The sequence below is a fragment of the Rhamphochromis sp. 'chilingali' genome, assembly GCF_963969265.1.
Source record: "Rhamphochromis sp. 'chilingali' genome assembly, chromosome: 6".
Taxonomy (NCBI): Eukaryota; Metazoa; Chordata; class Actinopteri; order Cichliformes; family Cichlidae; genus Rhamphochromis; species Rhamphochromis sp. 'chilingali'.
In genome coordinates, this window is record NC_137933.1 from 32,627,207 (window position 1) to 32,653,584 (window position 26,378).

Below are 26,378 nucleotides of genomic sequence, written 5' to 3' on the forward strand. Positions count from 1 at the left end.
AAGAATGAGACCACTAAACCTGTAACTCTTGTCAAACAGCAGTTCATTATGAATTGGATACGCTTCTGTTAGGTTTGAACAACGTTACCAAAAAACGCTTAAGTAAAAGAAATGACGAATTACAAAGCACCTCCCTGCCAGTGCTGTGTGTGTTGGGTACTACACAGCTGGACACACACATGAGCATGCACACACTTTCTGGCAGACATCCGCACTTTCACACACTTCACTGATGTTCCGCCATAAATATTTACGGATGCTTCCTGGCAGCCAGATAGTGTCTTGGAAGCCAGATTTAATTTACACATCTTTTTGATGCATCCTCATTTTGCATTACATTGAAGTAGTGAAAAAGGGAAATAAGTGGAGGAGATGTTTTAACTTTGCGTGAGAATATAGTTTGCAACCAACATTGTGGCATATATATATCGAGTGTCAAAATTCACTGGGTTGCGGGTCGAGAGCCAAAAAAAGTCATGTTGCGTATTGATCAATTGCACTTATATTGGGACTGTTTTTGAAATTTGATTCTAATCAAAATATTTGTCTTTACTTAAAATATCTTGTAGAGAAACTAGAAAGTTTACATAATTGACTGTAGCAATAGGATGTTTTTTTTTTCTTTCTTTTTCAACAAGTTTAACTCGTGCTGGCTACCTTTGCACAGTTTGTGTATGATGTCTACTTTGTTTCACAAATGCAGCCGCATTAGACCATGTCAATAACAAACCTGAGCTCTGTTGCAGATAAACTGTCCAAGGCAACATATGGAGCCCCAAATAAACCTGGGGCAGATCAAGAGATCCAATTGTTCATTAATAATCTATATTATCCATATCTTTCTCCCTCTATCCCTGCACCTGTTGTCCGCCTCTGCCCAAATCCAGCTTCCTCTCAGATTAATAGGCAAGGTGGCCATTAGTATCCAACTAAGGCTTTGGTACCAATGGGGGATGCAGTTAATTTGGATAATATTACTGCCACATGTCGTCAACAACTAACTAACAGGAGGTAGGATTCAGAGAGTGGGTTGCTATGCTCACTGCCTCCTGCCAGCTGTGAGGTCTGGATGAACCTTGAACAAAGATTTTTCTCTCACTCTGTCTCCCTTTTCCTCTTAATGTTCTCACTACAGCATCTGTGTTACCTGGCACACACACACGTGCTATAAATAATACCAAAAAACACTGGCCCAAAACAAATGGCTTTAATGAAGCTTAAGGGCAAGGGATGTCACCTAAGGGCATCTGCCGATAGATTGGATCATAGCTTTAATTGATGTTCATTGCAGATTGCAGGTGCTCTCAAAATTAAGTTAAAATATGACTGAGCACAGAACTGGCATTCTCGTCGGTTCAGCTGTTGAATTACTAGAAGGCTGCAGAGACACAGGTGGCAAAACTTCAAATGGCAAAGCCAGGGGCAGGCAAACAACACCCAGCAAATTGCAGACATTGTCATGTTTGGTATCACAGTGTGGCTGACAGAACCTGTGGAGCTCGGTACTGTTGGCAGAAACAAGAGTGTGCATGTGTATGATATTATAATGTAGTTCTGGATTAATGAGAGATAAGACCAAGCCAGAAAACACTGTCCCTGCGACACAGAAAGCTTGAAACAAAAATCCACGGTAAAAACCCTTGTAACTGACATACTGTACCACATTTGGTGCAGTTTTGTTTTGTGCTCCTTACAAATGAAAGGTAAAAATTGTTATTTATGGACAAAATGTGCATACCGATCCAGCCACATACAGTAAAGCCCACAGAGGTCCATCCAATTACCAAACAAGCTTCTTTTAGCGTTTTTACTTATTTTTATTCTCTTTTTTTTTTTTACATACACAATTCATAATTTTGAGTCAGTTACAAGTGTAGAAAGCTGAGACAACTGTGAAAGTCTTACTTATTATTCAAAATTAGTGAATAATGTGAAGAAAAAATGGTTCTTAGTGAGTTAGTGGCCAATCATTACAGTGCTTTTTGAAATTCCAGTTTTCCCTTTATTGAAACTGTTTTTATACTGCATTGTTATTATTGTTGTTTTCAAGTGTCTGTAAAGGATTGACGATATGTGTCTTTTTCCATTTTTGTAGACACTTAACACTGGCGTCTTTGTATCACAATAATGCAGAGATAAAAGCATAATGCGATTTCACCGGTGTAGTTGCATTCTAATCCCTCAATTACCATTGTGTATTTTTCCATCTACACATTTTGTGACCTATACAAAATCCAATATAGGAGATTTTCACAAGTCAAGTGCATTGTTCAAGAAATTAGATTCGTTTTTGAACCTGTGACAAATTCCTTAGTTGTACCTGTCAAAAGTGAAGGCTCCCTGTTGGCCCTTATCAAATTCGGAAAATTCATTTTCTCTCCAGGTAAAGGAGTCATGCTGGTCGAGGTTATTATTCTGTTTGTTTGTCAGCTTGTGATTTTCTGCAACCAGTGAGGAGTAGCTGCTTTGCATCCAGTGCTTGTTGCTTGCCACCACCTGTTCCTTCATTACCTGGCCAGATACTATTCTTTCTTCATGTAGACAGACACTCTTAATCTGTAAGGGATCACACTGAAATCTGCCTTTTTGATTAGATCTTGGATCTAGTTGCCTTGAGATGTGAGGATATGTAATTCTCCTGTTCAGAGGTGAGGGTAAGATTTTTTTTTTTCCTTGGCTTTTATACTATGAAAGTCGGAAATGCTTGGCTCTGACATGAGCGGCAATGAAAACACCTGCAGAGGCTGTTGTACTGCTTTAACGCCAGTGCCAAGGCTACGCGCAGACTATGCAGACGTTGCAGAGTGGTTCTCCTCCCGTGCTGTCGTCTATAACAAAACACTGTGCTGGGTGAAACGAGACCAGGCCAAACTCGCCTCATCTTGAGTCACGGCGCAGTGAGTACAGGGAGCCTCGGGCTTTCACAGTCCCGATGATCACAATGCATTCTTCATGAGGTATTAAATGAATATAAGAATACACAGATACACAAAGCAGAAAATGAATGTAATCTAAATGCCAAGCCCCTGTGCTGTAGGCAAACTTCAGCAACAACGCTCGAGGAAGATGTTTGCTTAGTGCCAGCCTCATTAAATCCAACAGCCCAGTCCCTTCAATTGGCCCACAAAGTTGAGAAAGAACAGAAAGAGGTCAGAAGGTGGAATGAAATGCAATTAGAAAGGGAAAAACTGTGCCGTTAACGGCGCCATGTCGGCGTATTGATTTAACTAATTGAAATGGCATCGAGGGAGAAACACCAGATGGGTCTCCTCTGGCCTGAGGTAGGGTGCTGGCTGGCTCTGATAGGATCCCATCTGAGATGTACTGTCCCTGGGGTCCATGCTGATTCCTTCCACCATTCCAGCCTCTTTCTCACAGTTAGCTGGAGCCAACATTTTCTCCTGGATGTGTTTGTACAATGTTTATAGGAAAATGTTAACATCCTCAAATAGTTTGCAAAGAAAACAAACAAAAAAAAGAACTTATTTCATTTTGCATTTCCTAAATAGATATTTACAGTACATATTAGTTATATTTTATACAGAAAATTATAGACTTACAAAGGCAAGAAATAGTGCCGAGGGGAGGATAGCGTTTAAGAAAACGGTGACTGACTTTAGGGAATTGCACAAAATCAATAATAAATGTTGCATGTAGGCTGGATAAATATATGAACTTCGCATTATGCAAGATTTATTTCAGCAGTCATAACTGACCAAAGAAAGCATGTGAAAACCCTGGCAAACTGCCCTCTCAATGGCACTATCGCTTATCTGTTACTGTTTAAAATTTCATGAGGCACTTACAAAAATAGGACACACTTTTTGCATGAATTGCTTTGTAACAGCATAGAGTAAAGCTCAACTACAGCAAGATAAACACTTTTGTACTATATAGTTGCAAAATTCACCTACACGAGATGGAATTTTGTTTATTTCTATGATTATCTGTTGGTGTAGCTCTGCTTTGGAAACATTCCTTTTGTAAATGGTACCTTAAGCTTAAATTTGAATCTTTAGAACAGTTTGGTCTACCTTTGTCAACTTCAGTATATGATACAAAAAGTCCCATGAAATCATTTACAAGAAACGGGTGTACGCAGCATCACTCACCCTGATCAACCTTATCTTTGTGTGTCCTATGCAGCTCACATTTTTGATTTCTATAACTCAAGAAAATATGGAAATTTAAATCAAAGCCCGAATTTGTACTGACCCTGTCAGGATGAGACATTTTGTGAAAGATGAATCCAAGTTGTGATTATGGAGTCCTTTTCTCACTGCGACTTTGCTTTTATGATCTTACTAATCATATCCTGACTGCCCCCTGGCTGTCTCTGTCCTTCTGTCCTGGTGGTACTCCGTGCTCTTTCCCAGCATGCACTGCCTGTAATTAAATAGGAGACTAGTTCTCTTGACAGTGTATGTGGCTGTTTTCTTTGCCTGACATACCCCCCCTCCCCAGTCTCTCTCTCTCTTCTTGCCTGAGTGTCGCATGAGGAACTGACTCTGGTCTCTGTTTCTCAAATGATTTAATTGGATGCAAACTCAGGAGCGCGGACATCAATACAGAACTATATCTGCCATAAGGCAGAGCCATTAGTCAATACTTCGCCCTCCACATGCCAAAGGCTTTTGTCAGACCTAATTACCCGGTGCTGTATTCAGTGGAGCTTCACCAGTGGGGGACTTGGACTCCTGTGGGATCTGGTTAGGATCACAGTTCACTTTCAGTGTATACAGCAGAGTTAGAAAGTTCACAAAAGCAAATATCACTCACTATTCTTTTCCATTTAATGCTGACAGCTAAATGACTGCAGTCATATGAGGGGAATTTTTAATTCCAGTGGCCTCCTTGGTTTAGAGATATGAGTTCTTAAAGGCTTGAGTATGATGTGCACTGGACATTAAATGACAGAAATGAGTTGCACCAGTTCTCTTGTTTCACACAGGGAATCCACACTCGTGTTTTAATTGAAAAAAGGTTTGGACATTTATTAAAATGTACTTTTTATTTTTAGGTATTTCCCCATGGGAAACAAATACTGTTAAAAAAGTATCATGAACTATGACAATGCAATATATGGGATTGAAAACTTTGTTTTTAAGGGTTGCCAGATGTTCCCAGATCATATTTAAACTGTTCCAGGTAAAAACTGTTCCAGGTTAAAAACAACTGCAGTTCAACGACTTCTTGAACTGCTGTAGTTATATAAAAAATTGCAGTTCTTTTTGTCTTTTCAAGTTTATCATGAATTTATAACATTTATACAGCGAGTTTTGGCTAACAATAGGGTGCATACCAAAATAAAATGTAAAAAAAATCAAAGCATAGCTACAAAAGTATTTTTAATTTCAAAGTTGACTATTTAATCAACCTTGTAAATCTCCCCTCTAGGGTGCCTCGTCGAGCCTGGTGGTCAAATTTGCCGACACTGATAAGGAGAGAACCCTGCGCAGAATGCACCAGATGGCAGGCCAGCTCGGCATCTTCAGTCCTATGACCATCCAGTTTGGGGCCTATGGCGCCTACTCTCATGCTGTAAGTCTCAGCCCGGCGGGGGAGGAGACGGTGAGCTTTAAAAAAAGAAAACAAAAACTGTTGTGATTTGAGGTTTGAACTCACACTCTCTCCCACTAGGCATGTGGCACTCCCAGTGAATGGTTCCTTAAGTGATTTACACTATCAAATAGCTGTTAAGAATCCCAAATTAAAGTGGCTTAAGAAAAAATCCAGCGCTGCTTTTTATATTGTCTTTTTATCCCCTTGTTTGTCCAGGGAAGCTGTTAATCACATATGCCCAGCACTACACTGTTTTACTTGCATACATATTCATTTTTCATTCCTGCATTTTCTGACTCAGCCTGTGAATCTAGACTGCAAATGCGAGCTTGCCTTTTTAACATTTTCGTCTTCTTACACATTTCTTTTTACCCAGACAGAGGTGCACGTTATTACTAACATCCCACATCGATTCCCCCCACCCCACCCCTTTCTCTGTCAGCCCTTCCCACCCCCATTTCATATTCACACATGAAAGTCACAGCCTGAGTTAGGAGTCTGTGAGATTTTACACTCACACAGTAGCTAACAGCTCACCCTGACAGGTGAGAATCGCCCACTCACTATCTTTCCTCTAACTCTGCCACTGTTGTCCCTCTTTTCCTCTCACACACTTATACATATACAGTACATATACAAATACATATTCTCAAACTCATTTCACCACATACCCTTTTGTTTCTGTATAATAAGCACAAGGCCAATGCAGTTTTACAGGAGCTGGGAAGCAAAGCTGCAGGGCAACACAAACCACTCTGTTCAAGAACAAGGCATTGGCCAAGCAAACAGAGATGTGAGAGTAAACATGCTCTGATCCTGCAGCTATTTCACCCTACTTTCCTTTTCTGTCCTTCCTTCCATCCCTCCCACCATTCGCCCTCTCCCCACTGCTCTTTAATCCTACAGCAGATGATGCAACAGCAAGCAGCCCTGATGGCAGCAACACAAGGGTCCTACCTGAACCCTATGGCAGCCATCGCTGCCGCACAAATGCAGCAAATGGCAGCTTTCAATGTCAACGGCCTGGTGGCTACTCCCATGACACCTTCCTCAGGTATACATTAACACACACACTACTAGCTGGTAAGGGTGCAAGAGCAGAGGCATGTGCAAAAGCACACATATACAGCCATTCAGGACTTTTCTTTTCATTTTTCACTCCTGCCCTGGAACATTTTCATCATTAGCAAGAATTATAGAAGCAGTAGTAATATATTCATTCAAGGCCTTTCTAGTTTTGCCCTTGTTACATTTTTTAAGATATAGGTCCCATTTTCTGGGTTAAGGCAGACACTGTCATTGTTGAATTAAAGGAAGAAGAGCCTTGTACTGAGTGAGGCATGATGGGAGAAGATGTACAGCATTCCTTTACACTCATTGGCAGCCACATTATAGAGTCTCTTTCTCCTCTTCTCTCACATTATCTTTCATTTTCTTTCTGTCTGTCACTCCTTCCTTCTGTGTCTCTATGACAGTGTTTTCTGGGAACTCAGCCAATCCGATGACTTTGGATGCAGAGTCCTTGGCTTATACAATATAAGAGCAAAGATTTGTGTGAGATAATCCTGGACCCCAGTCTGAACTATCATTTTGGCCCTTGTCATGAGGAGCTTTGATGGCTCGACACTAAGTAGGCAGGCTGCCTGAAGACAGGGTCATTGCAAATGTATTAAATAAAGTGGCTTGACACTGTACCTGGCATTTGTAATCCACAAGGCCTACATATTCCAGGTAATGCCTATAAAACATAATCCTACATGACTTAAATGCCCTTCACCTAGATAAGAAAAATAATAAAAATCCATCAGCATAAAAATGCACCGACAAGGTGACAAACTTGGAATATCATCGCAAGGAGGAAAGTTGGTATGAAAAAAAAGACACAGGTCTCTACATCCAGTAGACTTGCAGGTTTATATGTATCTGGACAAAAACAGTTTTTGTCATTTTGCATCTGTACACAAATAAAAAAAAAAACAAGATGTGAGTGAAATACAGAATTTCAGCTTTGATACAAATTTGAATTTGTATTAAAATATTGTTAAATGACTGTTTATGAATTACAGCCATTCTGTATACAAAGCCCCCCATTTCCAAAGGCTCAAATGTAAGTGGATAATTGACTAACAAGCAGTTTCGTGGCCAGGTGAGAATATTTCCTTGTTTTTCTATGAAAAATTACGCAGACGAAAGATCTGTGATTGAGTCCAAGTTTTAAAGTTGCTTTTGGCAACTGTTTACTAGAAATCCAAAAATAAGGTCCAAAGGGACATTGCAATCAAAGGAATACTCACTAATCTGAAAAACTCCCAAAACAAACTGATACAGCAAAACTTTAGGAGTGGCCAAATCAACAGTCATTCCCAGAAGGATATGACTCTGTGCTGAACATTGTTTTTTCAGTGGCAAATGTTGCATTTTCTCCCACTGAAACACAAAGTCCACATAAACAGAAACAACTTTCTGGGATTTCCTTACCTGGATGATTGAGCGTGCATCTAGACTAAGTGCTTTTTTTTAATTGAAAACTGAATGTTCAGTCAAACCAAGCCAAACCTTCCTTGATAAAGGAAAACACTGACATCATCTTGTACAGTCAGGAACGCTCTTAAAGAAGGAGCCATATAATTAAGTCTACAATAAAGAGACACCTTTATCAAACACTGTTGACACTCATGAACAAAAAGACCAGATTTGACTTTGTCAGAAAACATTTAGAAGAGCCTACACAGCTCTGCAAAAAATCTTAGATTAACTAAGATTACCAGAATGATGGAAAGAGAAAAGTGCCAGGAAGTCATACTACATCATCTGTTGAGCATGGCGGAGTCAATGTTATGGTACTGACTGACACAAGCCTCATTGCTGCTGTTCAATAGGCTACTGAACAAATTTAAACTTTTTAAAATTATGCAAAATTGCAAAAGGCTTAGCCGTGTCTCTAATAAAACCTCTGTAACTTTGCTTTGCTTCACTTCAGCAGCATTAGGTAATGTTAATATGTTGATTACGTTTTGTTTTGTTTTTGATCTACTGGAGAATATTTTTAAGGTTATCTGCTATAAAATCCCAGGCCAGGAAAGTTGCCTTCATGCTTTTCTGTGTTTTCTCCTCGGCTACTTTGACACAAAGGTATCTGCTGTGATGCTTACACCTTTGATAAAGTCTCGCAAGTGTCAGCTTTCTTTTCATAGAAATAAAAATATGGAAATGTACTGATACGTGATTAGAATTATAATATTTCTGACTGTCTGAGGCAAAATTTACCCGATTCAAATCGAATCGGATTGAATCGATTCTAGAAATCAGTGACTATACCCAGCCCTAGTCAAAATGTACACATCTGTACCCATTCGATGCATGTTATATTGTAGTACAGGTGAGAACATGTATTTTTCACTACAAGAATATACTTTTCTTGGACCAAATTTTAAGCTTGTTGCCTACACCCTGCAGTTTTCATAATGACTCTGTATCTATTTGCAGGCACCAGCACACCCCCAGGCATCTCTGCCACAGCCGTGCCCAGCATAGCCACTCCTATTGGGGTCAATGGATTCAGTGCCCTCCCACCTCAAAGCAATGGGCAGCCCACATCCGAGCCCATTTACACCAATGGTATTCACCCTTACCCAGGTGAGAATATCTAGGTTTAGCTGAGTCTTGAGTCTGTTCTGGGCCTGGACACTGTTAGCTGTTAGCACTGACAGTGTGTTATTTTTTATTATGCTTCTGTTGTACATTCACCCAGCAACAGCTAAAAACAAATTTGCCTAAACATCTAAACAATGTTAACAATTACTGGTTGAAGATTGGTTGAAAAGTAAAAGGACACACCTCAGATAAAATTCAAACCAAGCACCTTCTGTGTGTGTATATGCATTTTTGAAATAAACAGAAATACCTCTTAAACAGATATCTATTAATAGATATATCCGCTTATATATACTCTTTTTAACCAGATGTTGTCTTCTTTAGCCTTGCCAATGTCCTGAAATTCTCTACCTTTCACTCATCAACCAAATTTTGTTATAAGTTTTGAGCATTCAATTTTGCTCAAAATTGTGATCAGCCACGATTTTGGAATTTTCTTAAAGTCCTTGGCCAGCTCACCAGATTTACCACAGAAAAAAATATTCATGTTGGTGCATACTAGAGCTACAATGCAAGTTGTCAGCTGTAACAACTTATATTAGTTCATGTAAAACTAAAACTTCAAAAGGCTCTTTTAAACTTCACTTTCTGATCATATTTTTTTCAACTGAATTGAAGCATTTAAGGCTTGAGGGTCAATCAACAGTATCTTTGACAGATTTCTGAGAAGCCATCCCAGTATCATGATGAATCCATCAGTTCATCCATCAGTCAATTATGGCTAATTTGATATGTCTCAGTCTGTTCTCAGCTTCTTAATGTTGCCTTGGACTGATTCCTGAAAAATTGACAGACATTCACTCTCCACTTTTGCATTATGCAAAGGCAGCTGCAATTGTAATGAACTACAAAGTGGTTTGTTTGGCATGTAGTTAATATTTGATGCAAACATCTGGGACGAACAGGCATTTTGAAGAACTGAAAGACATGACAACCCAAATTTCTCTCACTCCCTGTGTGATCTTACCCCCCGATGTTTCTCTGCAACTAACCACAATTTCTGTCGTGCTGTTTAACATTCTCTCTATTTCTCTTTGTCTGTGTCCGTCTTGACCGCCATCTATCCTCTCTTTGTCTCATTTACTTTAATTTTGCTCTTTGTTGTCTGTCTTTCTTTTCGTCTCTGTGCAGCACAGAGTCCAACAGTGACCGACCCTCTCCAACAGGCTTATGCTGGCGTCCAGCACTACGCAGGTGAGCTGTCTCTCCTACCTTCACTACTCCCTCACTTCCTCCATCTGTCCCTTTGCCTCTTCCCTCTCCCATTCGGTTTGTCACATCAGCAGGCACATGACAGGTAGCGAGTGCCAGATGACTTGCCAGTTTCCTCTTGGATCAGGCTACATTACATTAGAACTGCAAAGAAGATTTTTAATTGACTTGATATACACCCACACAAAAACCCTAATTCTAAAAGTACACCAAGAGCTGAGATTTTTAACCTACCCTAAGCCTCCTGGATGAGAGATGACACAGACCTGTCGTGAGCACTGCTTTGTGCATGACATCAGCTCTCATTAACATGGTGTTAGTCTTACTCCCTTTCTTTATGCGTCTGCTTACTTGAACTTCCCCTTTTACCATTCTCTTTGTGAAGTGATCTGCCAGCCAAATGAGCCCAGGCTCCCAGTCATCATGCAATTTATTTATGCAATGTCTAGAGGACACAAATGAACAATGGAATAATGATTTGAGTTTTGTTGTGTCAAATATGAAAATGGAGATGTGAAAAACTCCACTCTGGTTCTCCCTTTGCAACAGCAGCCTACCCTGCCGCCTATGCGCCAATCAGCCAAGCGTTCCCCCAGCAACCAACCATCATTCCCCAGCAACAGAGGGAAGGTAAGAGCGAGCAAGCGCGCCCACCCAAGATAAAAGGTGATAATTGCCATGTTCCATTCTAATGTAGCTGCGCTGCTTTGAATTAGCGAGGGAGGGAAAAAGCTGGCTGGGGAAAATATGAGAAAAAGGCTCCCCATTTAAAGAGAAGAACATTAGCAGTGAGATGGAAAGTTACTCTGTCATTATTCAAAAACTGCACTAATTCAAACTCGCAGTGCTGGACTGCTTAATCAGTCCATTACAATGTGTTTAAGTGGTTATAAATATTCATCAGATTAATTAGCTGCATGCATAATCATTTATTACCATTCCTAGTGTAGTGTTCGTTCTTATGGCACAGCATCAGATATAATAAAGTATAGGATATACTGTGACGGTAAATCACTCTTTTTGGCACCATTTGTCAGTCTCAATTATTCATCTATATGATTATATGAGACAGCGTAGAGTGGTATGAATAATCAATATATGGACTTGAAACTGAGTGTTTCCAGCATTGCCTGGAGGAAAAGTTAGTTTATGTTCATATTTTGTCACTAGTGTGTGCGCATGACAGGGTCACTGTGGAGAACTGTACAAATGAAAATGAATGCAGGCATACTTATCCACACAAGTTGCATGCTGGCATAATTCCACAGTATAGAAGAAACATAGAATCGTTAAGGCAATTACTTAACATCTCCCAGTGATGCATTTGAACATTTTAATAATTAGCAAGAATCATAGAAGTCACATTAATGCAAATACAGACAGCCAGACTCATAGGCACACTATCACACAGCTCTTCTCGGTTTAGCCAGTGGCCTGTCTGAGTTCTGGTCTCCTGTGGGTTTTGGCTGGTGTCCCAGCCTGTCTCGGGCCACTGCCACAGTCTGCAGCCCTTCCATTTAACAAGATACATTTAAACCTGAATACACAGGCAGAGTCAAACTTCAGCTTCATCCTTCCTCTGAAGGCTAGCAATTTGGATTCAGTCTAGCTGTGTGTGTGATATGTCAACAGTAATAGTCCTTCAAAATTCAAAATTATAATTTTATCCAGCAATATCAACACTAGCCTGTTAGGCACCACAGTATTGTATTTTATTTAATTCAGTATTGCAAAACACACTGACAGTAATATATGTTATGTCAATACACTGTTACACTGCTGTTAAATCAACCACAAGGATAAATAAAAATGCCTCAAATTTTAACCACAGTATACAACTAATTCTCTATTATGTCAAAACAAGAGATTTGTTGTTGTTGTTGTTGTTTTGTTTTATATTCCAGAGTTTGGTGCATCAATCTGACAAAATTAGAACGTTAAAGTGGTTTATTTTGTGGTATATGTTTCTCTAGAAATATCATTGATTTTCAGTATTACCAACATGATATCGATTAGTTCCACATACTTATCCAAACACCTGGTACCTACATAACACTTAATGCATCTTTAACTACCAATTGTGTGCAAAACATCAGTGTGAAATGACAACTAACTCCTATTGTTCAGCCTAAACAATAATGCTTTAAGTGACGTCAATTGAAGTCGTTCCTTATTTTACAACACTACTCCCCTGAACCTGAAGAGGGACAAGCAGAGTGACACCAGGGAGGTCTGGAGAGGCATGAGGAAAGTGACTGGTTACATGCCTAGCCATCAAACAGTAGATGGGAACATCAACATGTCCATGGCTCCATGTCCCAGTTGTTTTACCAATAGTTTCAAAATGAAAACACTGATGGCCAGTAACCCAGAAGCAACCACACCTCAAATTTATGGCCCTTGGAAGTCAGTGGCTACAGGTTATAGCATTTTATTTATATAGCATCATGAAGGCACTAGTTAGGTCTTTACTGGACACCCCCAACTTCTCCATCATATACCTAATCCACCATTCAAACACCTAGGTGATTGCCACACATTCTAATGTTACTCTGGTGTCTTGGATCGTGGAGTACTTTATTAGGCATCCTTGGAATGTGAACCTTTAGAAACTGTGTATGAGACAGTACTAAGGAGTATTAGATCACCACAGGAGACTGGCATGTTCCTTTTTATCATCATCTTATACTTTGGACACGAAGAACAACATAGACACCAAGGCACAGACACACCGCCACCTTTATCTGCTGTCACAGATACTTGCTCTCTATTTTAAAACACTCATTTTTCTTAAGCTAATAATCTGGCATGTTTTGTTACCCACTGATCTAGCCGAAATATTACCAACTGAAGTCCCATAGCTCTCTCTATGAAGTGAATGTGAAGTTTGCGCTTCCTATATCCCTCTCTATATACCTACTTTGCCACCTTCAGACAACTTGGCTGTTTTTCTGTTGCCAGGTAGAGGTACTTCAATTGTTCTGGGTAAAATAAATGTGCTATCACCTTCCTGTTTTGTGCACAGTTAACCTTTACTTTCAGAGGAGATTTTGTACCTAGTGCTAGAAAGAATGGCAGAGTAAGAGCCAGGCTCGTATGAAACAAGTGTAAATCCTGATGGTGCCATTATTCTCTAGTCGGTGCATTGTGCAATTAATCTTCACTTCGTAGTGCTAAAGCATAAAAAAAGGCCTTAATGTTTAAGTGTATTCTTTATAACATAAAGATTCATTAGTTACATGCTCATGCAGTAGCATACTGAAGTTGATTATAACAAAAACAACGGGGGATTATATTTGTAAGGCAAATGTGAAAAAAGTCCTCATGCACTAGTATTTTATTCTTTCAAACAAAAAGCTTTTCAAGCAAGCAAGAATTTAATGTGAACATTATGTGAAGCACCTAAATCTGTACAGAGAGAACTGAGATACAGTGTATAACTGCTTAAAAAAATTCTCACTCTGTCAACCAATATGTGTGTGTGTGTTCTCTATCTCAACGAGGCATAGTAGCACTGCAGCCAGCCACCACTGCAGCCCTCTTATCAGCCTTCTCACCAGACCAAGTCTCATCTCGTCATGCTATCACCCTGAGCAATGAGACAGGGAAGAAACCTAGCCAGGCAGCCAGCTGCAAGCTTACTGTCCCCGAGTCCATCACATTTCTCTTTCTTTCTATGTGTCCATGGCTCCCTCTCTCACTCTCTTTCCAGTTCATTCCTTCCTTTATCCAGATTGGCCTGTACAATATGTGGCAGCTGGTTGGATGAGTGTGAAGGATGGAGAGAGATTGGAACACAGTCCTACTGTCACACAGTAATTGGGGCAAAAACTTGGCTTATGTCTTAATGTGTGCTCTGTCTCTTCTCTGTTTTTCTGTGTCTCAGTGCTTCACTTTTCCCAGTATAGCTGTCTAAGTCTTTTACTTTAATTCAACTTCTTTTGGGGTTATGTTGTTAAATCTGGCTATTTTCTTTTCTTTTCATTCTCCGATTTTTGCTTCTACCTGTCTGTGTGTTGCTATTTTCAGCACATGTACTCACACAAAAGTCAAATTTAACCGTTATAATCTGATTCAGTGAAGTGTCCCCTCTTTATGCAGTTATTGTATGAAATGGGGCTCTTAGAAAGATTCAAATGGAAACCACAAAAACAACCTGAACATACAGTTTGACCTTATAACACTAGAAAAAATGGGATTAGGCTTTGTGTACGCCGCAAATGCCACAATAACCAGGTTTAACAAAGCCAATATTTGTGCCACCGATAAAATAAACAGAGTGAAGTGATTCCAAGGTTCCTGCATTACTGGATTATTGTCAAGACTGCCTTATAGTTATTTTTTTCCACCCATGTTATTATGGTCAGTCTTTCTCTCACCGGGCACATTACACTCCCACATAACCCTTCTGTTGTCTTTCTCTCATCACCAGGGCCAGAAGGTTGCAACCTGTTTATTTATCACCTGCCCCAGGAGTTTGGAGACGCTGAGCTCATGCAAATGTTCCTACCTTTTGGCAACGTCATCTCCGCCAAAGTGTTTGTGGACCGAGCGACTAATCAGAGCAAATGTTTCGGTGAGTCAAAAATCACTTATGAAGAGAAGGGAAAAAGAATTCCAATGATCCAATGAAATGAATGTTGCAAGGTGGCTGTGTTTGGTAATATTCTCATTTCTCTTGTTGCTTCCCTGCAATTAGTGTATGCTTTTGCTTTTATTCCCACTGTCTGAACTAATCAAGCTGCAATTAACATTTTAAAGTGTCGTTACATGCCACTGCACAGGGGAGCAGAGAGGGAGATCAAGGAACAGTGCTCCCTGAGTCTACCACACAGACATAAAAAGATAGTGGTCTTAGTAATAGAAAAGCCAAAAGCTCACTAGAATTGGTGAGCTAGCCACTGACCCAAGTGTCTCTCCACAGCTGGCATTTCATTCACACATGTATCCATCACACTGTTGATCACAACATTACGTGTCATCAGTGATGGGAATAACAGCGTTACAAGCTCCCGCGGACGGCAATCACTTTCTGGCAAACGATGACTTTTTGGCACAACACCTGGAGCTAAGGGGGGAAAACAATGGCATGAGTGCTGCTGTTTGGCTGAGGAAGAATATAGTAGTCGTGGTAAGCCAATCACATGACCACTTCAAGATGACAAAGCAATAAAGTGATATATACCAGTTTTTAAATTGTGCTAAGAGGGCAACTAAAACCAGAGTCATGATAAAAAATAAATAAGCGGTGTTTTTTTTCTGAATACTTTCGTCACGTTTACTGTCTAAGGATAGAGCTAGCAAGCACTCTCTGCTTATGACCAAAAAACTAAAATAAAAAACAGCCCGTTCGTGTTGGTGGAAAAATGCACCATTTCAACCAATCAAAAAATGATACGGCAACAGGACATTTGGTTGTTTAGGAAGAGGGGGAAGTTTTAGGAGTGATGGCGAGAGAGAGAGAGAGAGAGAGAGAGAGAGAGAGAGAAAGAAAGACAACAGAGAGAGAGAGAGCGAGTTTTAAGATGTGAGAGATTTGTGACGTTTAGCGTGTTTGGGGTGTGTAGTTAATGTGTTGTCTTGTGTAGTTAGTGTGTAGTGTTGTGGATAGTTTTGTGTTGTGTGTCAGAACAATGAGGCGACCACTGTCTCCAGGTAGAAACAGGAGTGATACACCTGCTGCTGTCAGACCTGCAGGCTGTGCAGGTCAGGCTATGATGTTCTCCTTTATAGTGGACAGATATTTTTGGAGTGGCACAAATAATTTGTGTGGCATCTTATTTAATGCAGAACATGTGATTGTTGCGTAAATAGTTTGAAATGGTTATTTAAAAAGGGGTAAAAGGTAAATGGCTGCAAATAACTGTATTGTTTGCAAAACTTGTGCATATTATTTTAAAATTGTCAATTTATATTTGCATTTCAAGTTATGAAATATGATTCATTAAACATGTTTGTGGTTGTTACAGTAAAATTTTAACTTTTTCTACACTGATTTTATGTTTTAGATCAATTGTGTTAATACAGTATGTAAAAATGAAAACATAGCTGTAAATTCAGACACATGAGGTTGTGCTGATGATACCAAACAAGGCAAAGTAAATCGTTTTTAAAGGTGAAATGTAGAGGAAACATCAAAAGTAGTTAAAAAATGGCCAATTATACCCTGGACCCCAGAGGGTTAAACTGTTTTTGTTTTTTTTTAAGTAACGCAATGGTTACTTTTCAAGTAACTAATTACTTTTAGAATCTTGTAACTCAGTTACTAACTCAGTTACTTTTTTGAAGAAATAACTAGTAACTATAATTAATTACTTTTTCAAAGTAACTTGCCCAACATTGCTCATCACCCTCTCTATCACACCATTACTGAGACAATTAGTATCTATTTCCCCTTTCTACAATTACAAGCCTCCTTTACCCAAGAGAAAAGCATTTTCCCAGACTCCCACAATCCTCCAGCTGGGCAACCCAGCAGCATCATGCCACCCCTCGCTTGCCTCTCTCGCCTCCCACACAGCAAACCAGTTCATCAGGGTGGAGGCGGTGCAGGTGGAATCCATGGGCTTAAAGAGATAATAATAGACTGGTGTGGGCCTTGCTGTTGATTCAGTTGGACAGCAGCACTCAGGAGACAGGGAAAGAGAGAGAGAGAAAGAGAGCAAGAGAGAGAGAGAGAGAGATTTCCAGCATTGGCTTTCTTTCAGTTTCACTTCACCATGGCATGTCTGTGAGGCTTCCTCCTCTTTCCTCTCTTCTCTCATCTCTCCCTCTTTGTTAGACTAGCTCCCTGTGTGTCTTCTCCTATAAACATATGCCTCTCACTATCACTATCTGTCAGTCAACAAGGGAGAAGGACAAAGGGGCGGCAACTTCATCAGCCTCCCCAGCTTCTTTTTCATAGCAAGTAATTAAGATTTTAGCTGAAAAATATCAATTCAACCCATGATTCTTTTGTGGCTTTTTAAAAAAAGTAATTTCTCCCTCCTTTTTATAGCAGGAGCCCCAAGGCTCTTTTGTAGGACATTAACAAATTAGGCAGAAGATGCTGTGCATTAGGGGAGATACGTTATTATGCATCTAAGAACTTGGAACACTTAATCTTAAAAATGTGTGAGTTTAGTCTTGATAGTGTGGTTAATGATTGGAAATGTGTAAATACATTATATGTGCATCTACACACTGTACATAGCTGTATCACAGTGAATAGATTGATTGTCTGATAAAGTCTATTGAATGAAGAAGAAAATATACTTAGCTATCTAATTATGCAAAGCACAATTACAGTGGCTACCAAATAAGAAGCGCTCATCTAAACTAGGTGACCTTACTGTTAATTAAACAGAAAATGTTCAAAGCACTGTGGTGTGTATTCAAATTTTGGCAGGCTAATTATTTATATATGTAACATTTAAATAAAGCAGTCTGTAAGATGACATTTAGTTAGCCAAGATTTTTTCCTGGTTTTTTTTTTCTCTCCAAGTGCTCGTCAGGGCAGAAGGCTACTTGTAAGCAAATGAACAGAAATACCATATGTATGCATGTGTTACCTTATTTTTTTGTTTTGGCATATTGTGAGAAGATAATCACAGATCGTCCTCTTACCCAAGTGTTTACAGAGAAGCTTGAGAATTTGAATGTGATAAAAAAAGGAGGTCACTGGAGGCACACTCAAAGAATATGCTTACTTCTAAAGGATGTAACCTGGAACAGTATACTCGTAAGGGATTTATAACTGTAAATTTAGTCTATTTAGTTTAGTGCATTTATTTGCAGTATGAAAAAATGGATATCAATGTGCGATGTGGTGTGATATTAAACACTTGTGCAGGTGAGATGGAATATTTCACCTCAAAACAATTAAAACAATAAGATGACAAGAAATCGCAACAGATGCATGCTACAGTTGCATGTGCAGTCTTTTGTAATATACTTTGGTATAATTGTTAACTATAAAATACATAATTTTACCAAGCTTTTTTTAAATCATTAATGAATTATTGAGTCTCAGAAATTAATAAAACATATATTAAGGGTAATCTGTAAACTCCATATATATCCACTGATGAAGAGCTATATTATTATTATGGTTATTATTATGTTTGGTTTTAACCCTGGGCTCTGATACAAAATTAGTCTTAATCCTCTGCATTCAGTCACTCGCTGTTGACTTTTAAAAAGTGATCAAAGCTTACCTTGTTAAGTGGAATTAGGCGGAATTAGCTTAAAAATACATTTCAAAAGGTCTTCTCAGAATGGCGTAACACATACGCACAGGAAGCACGTTAAATACGGTGCAAAAATGAAAACAAGGAGATGCAGCTAACCTACAGAACACCGGAAACATCTTACCCTTTCTACATGTTTGTTTTTTGCCATTTTATTTTGCCTTTTAATACCTCTTTTCTATTTTTAAATCAAGACGAGTTGCCTCTGCATGTTTGTTGTTTGCTTCGAAAGTGCACATATAGTACATTTACATCCATAAACAGCTATGTTATATGTTCAATAAAAGGACATATAGATAGTTTGTCAGTACCTAAGAACATAAACTAATCATCACAGCAAATAAGCAAATAAACTAATTTACCAAAAAATCATTACTGCATACTGCACGCCACAACTGTGTGTGAGTCTACTGGTCATCTCAGTATTTTGGGTGGGTGGGGGGTAGGGGGGGAATGTAAGACTTCACTCCTGCAGTAATCTAATCTGTTCAACCTGGCACCTCGACTTAGATTTTCCCTGTTGCTCCTCAATGTGTGTTTTTATTAGAAATGTATAACATTACAAAGCTTGCAGCATTCTGCTGATATGGATGGTTGTGGGAAGAACTGTACTTCAAGCGGTAGAAGTGTTTGGGGTTTGAGTTGTACTGCAACACACACTCCATGCCACATCACAGGAATGAAACATCAACCTCAAGAAAACAGTTTAAATCAGGAGCACACTCAAATATTGTTTATCCTTGTTTATTTTATGTGCCTGAATTCAAGAGTTTGCAGGGTAGTCTTTGTCCTTTTATACTTTACTTTGACCCCTAGAATCCTATCACCTATTTGGCATGTGGATGTAAATGTGAGGTATGGAGATTCATTAAAGCCAGGGATAGTGTAGGCATGGATGTGTTTGTAGGATTGGGAGGGGGATCACTACCAACTGACAGGCCCTTCCCTGCTCAGTTTGTTTAAAGGGTTTGTAAAAGCAGCAGCCTTATCTCACCCGTACTGACAAAAGCCTGCCCTCTCCCCCCAAATTAAATTGGACCCATAGCAGTGTGATCAAATCAGTTGGCAGGCGGAAAATTCCGGCCGTCAATCACATAGGTGTCTGATAAGACCAGGCAAGGAGTCCCAGTGTGGAAAGCTGTGGGCTCATTCCGCCTCGACACCCAGGTGATAACTCAGAGCAGCAGGCACCTCTGTCCTATACACCTTGCTCCTAGCATCTCGTCACGTCCCCGATGCCCTTTGCTCCTTACTTAGATGCAGTCACATACATGAAAATATGTATACACATGCACACAGACACACACACACCACTGGTGTAGTTGTATGGCTCAACACACAGTTTACTTTTACAGGCGCAACATTTGCGTTACACATAATAGAAGACTCCTTTTCTCTCTTTCATATCTCTGAACACCTTTTTTTTCTTTTTTGTTCTCTGTTCAAGTTGAACACCCAGTTTCTAATGGTACTCCTTTGCTTTTTTTATATCTGTGTTATTACGTTATTAGCCTTTCTGGTATTTTGTTTAATCTTCTTTTTTAATTCGGAGATTTTCAATTAATCGCCTGAAAAGCGAAAACAAAGACCTATTGTTTTGCCATTGTTGGGAGTTAAAAAGGGTATTTTTTCCTTCTCTTGCTTCTTTCATCTCACCTGTCTTCCTCTTTGTTCCTTAACCGATCCCTTTCTCTTTTTCATGTCTCTCTCATATTCCCTATTCTTCTTTCTTCCTTCCTTCTTTTTTCATTTTCCCATTTTCTGCCCCCATCTCTCTCCTGTTCTGTGTACTTGTCCCAGGCTTTGTGAGTTTTGATAACCCATCCAGTGCTCAAGCCGCTATCCAGGCCATGAATGGCTTTCAGATAGGCATGAAGAGGCTGAAGGTGCAGCTAAAGCGGCCAAAAGATGCCAACCGACCTTACTGACTCGTCTGCTATTCATACCCAGGTACAGTAACACCCATGCTATAATGTCCCATGCCATTCAAAAGCGTTTTACTTCACTTGAAAAAGGTATGGATGCGCCTTGAGGTAACTCCTGTTGTGATTTGGCGCTATACAAAATTGAATTGAATTTACAATATTATCAGTGCAGTACATAGGACACAATACAGAAGACTAGAATGTTTGTGAACTTACTCCTGCAAATCTCATTGTAACTTCTAATGAAAATGTTGATTGCTCCTAAAATTCAAACTTATTATCTGAGCAACTATAAAGTAATACTGTATACTTTCAATGCAGAAATGCAGAAATGAATTAAAAAATTGTATAAATAAAGAACTGCGAATGTAATGAAATGAGCTACACAATAACATTTCCCAAGCTCGCTTTTGTGAATTTCTCTGCTCATTTCAAATATTAAAAAATGTGAAAGTGTGGGCTGCTTTTTACAGGGGGGTTATTGTACTGAGATTAGCAAAAAGAAAATAAACTCTCAACCTTCCGTTATTCCACCAAATAAAAATCCCATCATTGAATAAAATACTGAAATTTACAGAGTCATCTATATGCCAGACAAATTAGTCCACAAAATGTGTCAACTACTTACAGTCAGAAAAACATAGTTCTATAATCAAGATAATCAAGAAGTGTCAATGTTTCTAGATTTTACAGGACCTTTTCACAAAAACCTCTGGTGATTTCTGCCAGGTTTCCCTGCTGCACAGATTTGTTTTATGTCTACTTCTGGGAGTCTAGTCTAGCCTAGCCTAACTTGGACCTGCAGGATGCTTTAGGGCAAATAAATGACATCATCAATACCTAGCTGTGCATAATTACCTGTCTACTGGATACTCCACTGGAAATCGATACAAGTTGTTTAGCAACAAATTTCCAAAAGCAATAATTTATCTCCTCAAATAGCGTTAGACTTATGTCAGCTATTTGGCAATATACAAGCTGATCCTTTATCGAAGAAAAAAAAATTATACAGTCAATTCAGACATCTAATGAGTATTAAGAGTAAGTGCAGCATGTTTAAATGTTTGTGCTCTATATTTATCAGTATTTGTCAGTCCCATTGTGGCATTCTGCATTTGGTGCACTAGAATGCAACACTGTGTTCAGTGTTAAAGGATACAGAAAACTGGCCTTTCTATATATCCATAGATATCAGTGATTCATGCCATCAGCATGTATGGGACAACCATAATGTAAAAGCCTTTGTTCACTCAAAGACTTGTACTTATAAACAATTATTAATCTAAGATATCGTTTTTGTTTTTTAGCTTAATCCTGCTCTATTGTAACTATTTAGTTGTAACCAAGGGTTATAGAGATGTTTTATGAAGTGAAAATAGTGTTGTATATTTTATTATGAAATTAACATACATGGAAATGTCATTTTTAATGCTTCCACAACAACACAGATGCATAGTTGCATGCATAGTAACACTGTTATGACATTCTTTTACATAGTCCCCCAATTTCAAAGGCTCAAAAGACAGCTGATTGACAAACACTTGGCCAGATGAGGCCTATTCTCCTGCTATTGCATAAAAAATTAAGTATTTGTGTAGTTGATTATAAGTGCCGAACTTCCACTTGGTAACTTGAACTCCCAATAAAAGGTCTAGAGCGTCATTGTCACTGGAAGTGAAAGAGGCCATTGAAATTATTAAAGGCCTGGCAGAGCATCTCAAGGAAGGAAACACAGAATTTGATAATGTCCAAGTTTTATCCAAGTCATCCAAGTATTACAAACAATACTTTTATTAAAGTATATGTTAGTTTGTTTTGAAAACACACCTCATTTTTTGATTTTAGGTCCACTGTGTTTGTGTATAGAGGCAAAATGTAAAAAAAAAAAATTGTGCCACTGTCTTCACACTTAGTGTATCTGCCGCAAGAAATCTTCTGTCAACAGCTCCCTATTAGGTACCTTAAAATGTGAGAGCTTCAATAAAAATCAATAAAAATACAGATTGCTTAAGGTAGCAACATGCCTCAATAGAATAATTCTCCATTGTAACATATAGGGATGCATCGATCTGATATTTAAATTGGGTACTGGGCCAATCCTGACTGAAAGTCTGGATCAGGTATTAGTCACAACAAGCAGATCTGTGAGGCTCATCTATTCAGTTCAGTCCTCTATTAGCCTGTGTTCATTATTCCCCTTTTCAGCAGAATGGCAATAGTTACAAACATAGGAGGTTATATAACATTGAGGAACCTAACAACCAAAGGTTTGAAGTTTGAAGGTTGGCTTTTACTTCAATGTAAACTGTAGTCAAATGTGTTTACATGACTGCCAATCCTTAATAAGAATGCTTTAAGCTTTTCAGTCTCTCTCTGTCTTGTTATATTTGATTTTACACTTATTGGAAAGCTTTTATTGCATTTACAGAGGTGTAATGTACTGTCCTGAGATTAGGAGAAACTAGCGTGCAACAGTCTAATAACTCTTGCTGAAACTAGACTAGTGCAAATTAATCCATGGTCATAAAGTCAGTAAAATGACATACATTTATTTGTTACATTTTAATTAAAAGAAAATTAGGTGGAATAAAGTTCTTTATTTTAGATAGGACTGCTGTATTGGGTGATACCTATTGTACCTGGAAAAAGTTAGATTAGTGCATCTAGTCTCAAATAATTATCTAATACAAACTACAGTTGTCAGTGAAAAGACAATATAAATACATCGTAAACCAATTGCCTGGAAACTTTTGTATTACAATTACACAGGCACATATTCTATTCTGGTATTCTATTCTATTCTACTAAAAAGCATTCATAGAAGGTGGTATCCTATACTGATACAGCTCCCTTTATCAGTTCTCTGATATAATTTGAATAGAGCTATCCTCGCTAATTAAGAAGATACCATAAGAAGAGAAAAGGAGTGAGTGAATTTGATTTAGGAGCAAATGGAAAATACAACAGCACTGAATGACATGACAGTCATTGAAATATTTTCAGAATGGCTCCAAGCAAACACGTTTCCCATAATGACATTATGTCACTTAATCAGTATGTGTGCGTACTTGTTTTTTCAATGTATCCCTCTGTCATTGTGCCATCTTTGTGTTTTGCTTATGTAATTACACCACTTTGGTTGTTTTAAACTAATAGACAGACCAATAATAAGCATTGAAATATTAAGGAAATAAATGCATTAACTTTTTGAAGTCAATTTGAGCAATTAGGTTAATAGATTCCTAAAAATCATGGCCGATAAAAACAAAGTGTATATTTTCTAGGTATGTTCTTTTAAATTATTGCACAAGCATTTATTTATAGCAGGAGAGAGTACATTGGCTTGTTGGGCTTAAAGTAAATAAAGTTCAACTGTTTAATTTTCTAAATTCCAACCCTAATGCGTTATTATGATGAAAAACTTTGATGAAACTTGAATGATGATTTTCTGTGTGTGCATGTGTGTGTTCCTTATAGGTAAAAACTTCAATATGTAGATAACTTCAGAAGGCCTTTTTTCTGTAACACTGAAAATTTTTGCTTTGAAGTTGAATTAAAAACACTATCAGACAGCATTCTCCTTTTCTGGTCTCAGGAGCCCTGCTACTCTGAAATTGCGTTCTGTGTCTTAAAGATAAACTTAATGCAAAAAACCTGAAGCACTCACTGTACCCTCATAGCAAACAATGCAAGGCAAATCCAATTACTGTAGACAGGACAAGTTTCTGAAATATGCATTTTTGCCGTAAGGGTTATCTTTGCGAATATAAAAACATCAATTCAAACCTTTAACCTGCAGATGTTGTCAACCCAATAATATTTCACCACCACACTAAAGTACACAGAGGCTTTTTTCTGTGCTGCACTGAAGATTATTTGCTCTGTTATTTCTGTTTTACTTGTCTTTTTTTTTTCAGTTTTATGGTAATAACTATAATGACCTCATTTGATTTGTCAGGCAGAATAAGTGAGTATGGAACAAATAGATGGGGTGCTTTGAATTCTGACTTGAGGAAAAGAAAATCCCATTGTTTCTTTCCTTCTTTTGCACCCTTACCAACCTGGCAACCTGACAAGGCCAATCACAGTGTGAGGTGGCCTTTCTCCGCTATAGCCACACACCCCCACACCTGTCATGGGGCCAAGTTCCCTCAGCTGTAAGTTGAACCCATGGTGTCATTTTCTTTTGGATGACGTCATGTGGTGGGCCTGTGACTGCGTTGCATGACGTGGCGTTGATTGATATCTCTAAACTCTCTCTTTATATTCTGCCCTACTTTTATATATATTTATATATACTGTATATTGTATATTGGCAGTTTGTGGAGTGCAGTAATCGATGCCTTTCATGGCTGGTACCTGTAACTGACGTGCTGACTTGTTGGTTGATTATAATTGGAAGTGGCCTTTAACCCTTTGTGCTATTGTAATGTGTGCCCTTGTGATGTTTTACTTTCTCTTGTGGGGTTCATGTGTATGGATGTACTGTATTTTCGATTTCTCTATCTCTTCACATTCACATCACGAAGCGTTTTTTCTTCCAGAAAACTTTTATTCTTTAAGTCTACTTATTTTCAAAAAGGACCTATTTCTCTCTCTGTTCGACAGCTGTTTAGTTGAGAGATGGCCAAGATGACCCTATGTTTGTGAAGCCAATTAAATCTCTAACGTTCACACAGAGAGCACAGGCAAATGTTGACAGTCTACTTCCATCTGCACAGGGAGTACTTCAGCAAGATTGTTTTGTTTGCCTAACACGAGAATCACTTCCCATTTATTTATTTATGAGGGTGCAAACCAATTACACAGTGATAGAAAAGCTGCTGGCGGCACTACAGACCCGCGTACCCAAAATCCGTCCACCATACACCATACTGTACAGAGAGGTGTAAGTAGGGTACAAAAGATAGAATGAAATACAAATACCTGGATTGATTATTTGTGGCTGCCTGTTGCTTGTTATATTTTTAGTGTGATTCTAGCTCCGCATAATTTAGGTATTCGGTTTTGCTGCTTGTATGTAGTACAATTTTTGCTCTGTGTACAAAAAAGCAGCATACAAATTAATAGTGAAAAGGTCCTTTCTTTGCAAGTGAGTTTGTTTCCAACCCTCAAGGCCAAGACTGATAAGCGTTAGTAGTTTTCATTGAGCACATTCTACCCTATTATTTCAGAAGCCCTGCAGGCGACTCTCCCAACCTTAGTCTATCCAGTGAACTCAGGGGGTGTCTAGCCAGGCACGCCAGGGGGCATAAGGTTTTTCTGGCATCAGCTATGCCTCCTAACTGCCAGGTGTCATTTATGGAGCCATCCAAGTAGGTGGTGGTGTGCGGAGGCATAATATTAGGACTAAAAGCTTGTGAAGGGAAAAGAAAGAAAGGAATTCTTTGTTACTGGACAAAGTTACTGCATGAAACAGTTGTGATGTTTTCAAAGAAGCTGTTTACTTGGGGAAAAAATGATCAATTTGAAAGCCACTGTGTGTTTCTACTCAGCTACATGTATAGGGAGAATTGCGAATGGCTTATAAAATAGGGCATCTGTAATTGGGACTGTTAGTGCTTTATGTTGCTAATGGCCGGGCTCGCTTTGGCACACATAAGAAATAAGTTTGAATCGCTGCTCCCCCATCTAAAAAGCAGATCTATTATGAAATGGTAACAAGCTCATTTACAGGAATGGAAAGGTAGAACAAAGAGCGTCTGGGCGCATGTTCTCGTCACAAAGTCAGACCCTTTCATGTTCACTCTCAGAGAGTGATTTGCTGTGATTTCATAGCCTTTCTTCACCCACATCA

General features: G+C 38.8%; 1 protein-coding gene across 13 annotated transcripts in view; it reads left to right on the forward strand.

Moving 5' to 3' along the window:
* celf6 (CUGBP Elav-like family member 6) overlaps positions 1-26,378 on the forward strand; it is a 159,150-nt gene that overhangs the window by 128,858 nt on the left and 3,914 nt on the right. For 6 of the 13 annotated variants that reach the window (XM_080884713.1, XM_080884720.1, XM_080884714.1 and 3 more), the window contains 7 exons: positions 5,398-5,571; positions 6,469-6,616; positions 9,049-9,198; positions 10,348-10,410; positions 10,978-11,058; positions 14,861-15,004; positions 20,457-20,606. In XM_080884713.1, coding sequence (XP_080740839.1) covers positions 5,398-5,571; positions 6,469-6,616; positions 9,049-9,198; positions 10,348-10,410; positions 10,978-11,058; positions 14,861-15,004; positions 20,457-20,584 — 888 coding nt within the window. In that variant the 3' untranslated portion in view covers positions 20,585-20,606. The remainder of the gene's footprint in view (positions 1-5,397; positions 5,572-6,468; positions 6,617-9,048; positions 9,199-10,347; positions 10,411-10,977; positions 11,059-14,860; positions 15,005-20,456; positions 20,607-26,378) is intronic. The other 7 variants (XM_080884721.1, XM_080884723.1, XM_080884722.1 and 4 more) reach the window with 5 other exon arrangements.